The sequence below is a fragment of the Odontomachus brunneus genome, unplaced genomic scaffold (assembly GCF_010583005.1).
Source record: "Odontomachus brunneus isolate Ranch 3 - 2012 unplaced genomic scaffold, Obru_v1 Obru_scaffold_201, whole genome shotgun sequence".
In the NCBI taxonomy this organism is placed as follows: Eukaryota; Metazoa; Arthropoda; class Insecta; order Hymenoptera; family Formicidae; genus Odontomachus; species Odontomachus brunneus.
In genome coordinates, this window is record NW_022639651.1 from 570,926 (window position 1) to 576,380 (window position 5,455).

The window sequence follows — 5,455 nt, forward strand, 5'->3', positions numbered from 1 at the left end:
TATATATATAACTCTATCTCACAGTTTAATTATTCTTTTTGTATATTTTTTATCATACAATATTCTACATAGTTTACATTACATTTATTATTAATATACAAAATGGGTACAATGTGTAACTCTGTCTCATAGTTTAGTTATTCTTTTTGTATATTTTTGTTATACAATATTCTCATAGTTTAATTATTCTTTTTGTATATTTTTGTTATACAATATTCTACATAGTTTACATTATCTATATGACAAAAGGCTGATATATATTAGATAAACAATATGAAAACAACCCACATAGACGTAATTTTGAAATCTATGATGATTGACATATTTCAAGTTACATTGTGATTGTGTGTGCTATGCCTACTTTGTTGAATTTGTTTATGTACAGCCGACAAAATTAGCGAAGTTTATGAAGCTGCTGCAAAAGCTGATCCACATAATGAGGAGCTTCTGACGCATCTTTTCATGTCGTATGTTCGCCTTGGTGATTATAAGAAACAGCAACAAACTGCCATAGCCTTGTATAAAGTAAAACCTAAGAATCCGTATTACTTCTGGGCTGTTATGAGTATAGTGATGCAGGCTACTCATTCAGATGAGAAGCTGGCAAAAGGGGTTACGTTGCCTTTGGCAGAGAGAATGGTTTGTACATTAATCTTTATCTGTAATTATGTGTAACTTATATATACATATAATTATATATAATTTTATGTATAAAATTCTTACTATCCCTCATTACACTAATTACTATTATGTGTAATTGCACATGTTTATAGAATCAAAATTTACTAGTAATGTATTAAGATATCGCGAAAATAACTAATGAAATAATTTCTGTGAGTACATCAGGTCCTAAAGTTAGTAAAGGAAGGCAAAATGGAAGCTGAACAAGAGGTGCAGCTTTACTTAATGATTTTAGAGCTGCAAGACAAAAATGAAGAGATATTAAACGTATTGTCTAGTCCTTTAGCTTCGCATCTTTCATACGTGCCACAACGAAAGGCGACACTTTTAAGAAATTAGAACGTTTCCCTGAAGCTGCTGAAGCATATCAAGAACTTATTAGAAAAAAGTAAGAGTCCATAATCAATATTCTCTTAATATTTACAAGGAAGGAAGACTCGATGTTACGCGCAATTACAATTATATATTTATTATACAGCACTGATAATTGGGCGTTTTATCAAAATTACCTTTCGATGGCCTTAAACTTTTCACAACCGACAGAATGCTTGGATTTCCTTAACAATATTATTAATATGTCCGAAAACAAAATTCGCGCGCCTTACTTGGCACGCTTGGAATTACTGAAACGTACCTGTACTGACAAAGATGCACAGTACAGCTTGCAATCTGTGGATCTTATGCATCAATATTTTTCACAATTTGGAGAAAAAGGCTGTGTAGTTAGTGACTTGCGATTATATTTAAGTATACTCACACCTAAGAGCAAAGCGGAGTTACTCGAAAGGGTAAGAAAAACAGGATAAAACTTGGATAAACATTCTTAAAGTGCATACAATTGCATTAACATCCTCATCTTTTTTATATGGCTTGTTACATCAAACATTTGTATGATATATATTTGCGATATTGTAGATCGAAAAAGACATTAGTGTCGCGCCAGACGAGTTTCCAACTACCGTACAACAGTTGCAAAAGTATATCCACTTAGAACAGTTGCGACGTATTTGCGGTTTCCACCATCCTCCTTTAGCAGACAGAAATAAACAGGAAAAACTGATAAAGCGACTGTGCGATTTGTACGAAAAGGGCAACGAACTCTGTCCGGTGCAAGAACGATTGCCGACCAATTTCTGTCCGGCGGATTCGTACATTTTATTAGCTTCGCATCTGCTGCATCAATTATGGGTTGACACTAATGACGCGTCTTTCCTTTATAGGTAATGATCGTTGGTAATACCCTGAAAGTATATACAGTTTTTACAGTGGTGGATTTGCAGGGCAATGTCGTTGTTGGAACGTAGTCTCCTATCGAGTCCTGCAAATTTTCACGTAAAAATTCTGCTCGTGCGGATATACTTGGAGGTCGGTTTAGTGGTTGCGGCCGATCGTGCGTTTACACTACTCGACGTTAAGCACCTGCAACTAGACTCACTGGGTCATCTTCATGTACCTCTACTCGCACCTCTCGGTGACTTATCGTTGGCCTCGACGACTCTTGATCATACAGCGAAATTTTTCATAGCCAACTATAAAGATGTATGTATTTTCAGGTATAATAGATTAAATCTTTGCGGTTCTATGTAAAAAGAGAGAGAGAGAAAGAAAGTCGGTCTTTATATCTATTTAATTCAAGTCGGTTTTATAAAGCTAAATTTTTTAAATTTACTAGTTGATATAAAAAAATATATATATATATATATATATATATATATATTTCTTAATATAAATATTCTTTACATATTCTTAAAAAATATTTTTTTCTTAAATAAATATTTCTTGATATAAATACATTTTTGTAAATATGTTACTACATTTTGTTGAATAATGAAAGATTGAAGTAAATATAATTCGGTATTTTTTTGTGCTGAGATACAAATCGCTTGAGAAAAAAATTTGACAATTCGGACTGTAAAAGGTTAAACACAAAAATAAATTTAAACTACTTGAGTCTAACTTCTGCATTGCTTTTTTTTGTTTTAGAGTGCGGACCACTTAACGTTTGCATACAAATACGGAAGTTTTGTAAAGATACAGGAATTTGTAGATTTGAGAGAACGCCTAGAAAATTCGTTTCACTTCGCTACGACGACTGTAGATAAAATGCTGCTCGATTTGTGTTGGTGCGACAGTACTTCCTCTTTCTTTTCTAGTTTGAATAGTATGCACATTCAACCTAATAAAGATTCGGTTAGATGGGATTCTCTGCGAGACAATCGTGATTTGGAGGTAAACTTTTTTGAGAGTCGCGATATAATTCGACGAAATGTGAGGCCGACATTCAACCAGATAAATGATAAATTCCATAAATTACGGGATTAAATAGGTTGTTTATGGGTGGGAGCCATTTAACCAGAGCGAGGGGGATCCAAGAATGCGAAAGGAGACACGTTTATCCATGCTAAGACTGCTCGGGGCAAGAAGTCTCATGTTGCGCATCTTGATAGCAAGTGCTGAGCCAGACTCTTCTATCCTGTTCTCTCAATTATTCGCCGAGCTTAAACAATTAGACGACGAACATATTCCGCATATTCTACAAAAGTTCGATGCGGACGGAAAACAAAACAACAGACCATGCAATATCTTGGTTCCACTGGATGCCGTAGAAAGATTACGAGAAGCTCATCACTCCGAACAGCTGAGGACCATAGCGCGCCTTGCAAAATCACTGTCTCATTCGCCTTATCCAGACTCGGATTGCATACAAATGCTGCGGGCGTCACCTTGCTTGCAGACTTTACCTGTTCCCGAACAAGACAGGCCGGTATCCTTCAAAAATTTCTTACTCAGAGCCGCAACTTGCGGCGAATCTTTAGCGATCATTAGCGCTGTATGCAGTAGCACATATACAATACAATCGAAACCACATACTGCGCAAAAGAAGAATAAAAAAAAATGCAACAAAAAAATCGAATCTGACATGATAAATGAAACTAGTGAATCTAAGGTAATTACTGTATTGTTTCTTAAAAAGTTAATACAAATGCAAAATGATTATTTTGATGATCACTTTACTTACATGAAATTAAATATTATACATACATACATGCATACACACTCATACGTACATACACACATATATACACATACATACATATACACACATACATACATACACATTTATATAATTTAGAAAGAGAAGTATATACATATTATATATTCAAAATAATTTAAAAGTTGATATATGAAATATCGTGATAAGTTTTAACAACTTATTTTATTGCAGACTTGGAGGGAAGTAGCTACATTACTATCGGAGAGAATCCGAGATTTAGATGCGGTTTTAACAGAATTTGAAAAATATGAGTTGTACACAGGATTAGACGAGAAAGACGAGATATGCGCTAGCATCGCGAAACGCGGCCAAGCGAGTCTCAGACAAAGTTCCAGAGCCCTTAAATCTCGTGCCCAGCTTACATTAAGGTTTCTAAGTAATTTGAAGAGCTAAAACCACTCGACAATATTTGTACAAAGAGGATCTATCCGTCTACTTAATAATTTTCAAGAACGATTCAAGGATGATTCTGTACATAATTCTTAGTCTTAATCAATTATAAATATTGTATGAATGGTTTAATGCCGATTGAGATACCTCTGAGACTATCTTCATTTGTGAAAAATATCGCGCGATCATGTACACTATCATATAATCTGTTCACATGTTTGCAATTAATATATTGAGTGCCACGCTGCATTTGGAATCTTATTAAGTTACAAAATAAGATCATATAGATCCTATTTTGTAACTTTTAACGGCAGTGTTAAAAGTTACAGAATAGCTCTACAAATTCGAATTTTCTAGCTATCATGTGTTGTCATGTACAGAATCAAATTATTCGATATATTATCAATTGCATGAGTATCTGATTAAACAAAACACTTAGTAAAATAATTTTTAATTGAATAAATATAACCGTCATCCGTAAATTGGTGATAAGGTTTCTGCAGAAACTCGCACCCTATTCAAATATGAAAGTGTGACACTCAATGTGTTAATAAAACAAATGCCATATTCTTTAAATAAAACGTATGAAGGCTGTAAAGTTCAAACTATCGTGGAGTTTACTCTCGAAGTTTCGTACGCCTAAAGGTGTTTAAAATACGCGACTGGCTAATCGATTTAAAGATAGTTTTATCTCATATATTTTTAGTTTTGAGCTTCTTTCCTCTCTTTTTACTATTAAAATAATTTTACACAAGACACTTTAGGAAAAGCCTGTTTCGCGTTTCAGATTTATTCATTCATATCATAAAAGAATTATTCTTCTTTTCCTACAGAGAACGTGTGTGAGCAAAATTCTTTTTAAAGATAACGAATATTTTATTATATCTTATAATATTATATACAATATTATACACAATTTTGTAATATTATATATAATATTATAATATACATACACATAATATTCATTTACACCCACCGTTAAAAATATACATTTGTTAACATCGGAATAATCATCAATCATAAAAGAAACGATAAATTGCACATTTTTACATATTATTACGCGCTCTTTTGTATCATCAAAATTTGTTTTTGAGCATATTTTAATTGTATTGGAGGTACCAAAAATATAATGACGTTTTGCGAAAAAATGTAGTTAAAACTTTTATTTGATTACCTAAACCAGGGCTCGAAACGGTTTGCCAATTTCGGCCGATTCTCGGGAGCTACGCCTTCTATCTCCTCCTTGCCGCGCGGTGGGTCACAAAAGTGACGGTCGCGGTCAGTCGCAGCTTCAAGCTTGGAGGCTCGACCGTCACTTTTGTGGCCCGC

The 5,455-nt window shown here is 33.9% G+C and overlaps 1 protein-coding gene across 1 annotated transcript in view; it reads left to right on the forward strand.

Annotated features, from left to right (window-relative positions):
* Positions 1–4,867, forward strand: part of LOC116852068 (N-alpha-acetyltransferase 25, NatB auxiliary subunit-like) — a 5,998-nt gene extending 1,131 nt beyond the window's left edge. The window contains 9 exon segments of the mRNA XM_032832059.1: positions 386–639; positions 847–1,009; positions 1,012–1,069; positions 1,160–1,469; positions 1,597–1,901; positions 1,962–2,220; positions 2,665–2,910; positions 3,008–3,628; positions 3,908–4,867. Coding sequence (XP_032687950.1) covers positions 386–639; positions 847–1,009; positions 1,012–1,069; positions 1,160–1,469; positions 1,597–1,901; positions 1,962–2,220; positions 2,665–2,910; positions 3,008–3,628; positions 3,908–4,129 — 2,438 coding nt within the window. The 3' untranslated portion in view covers positions 4,130–4,867.
* Positions 4,868–5,455: the final 588 nt, after the last annotated feature.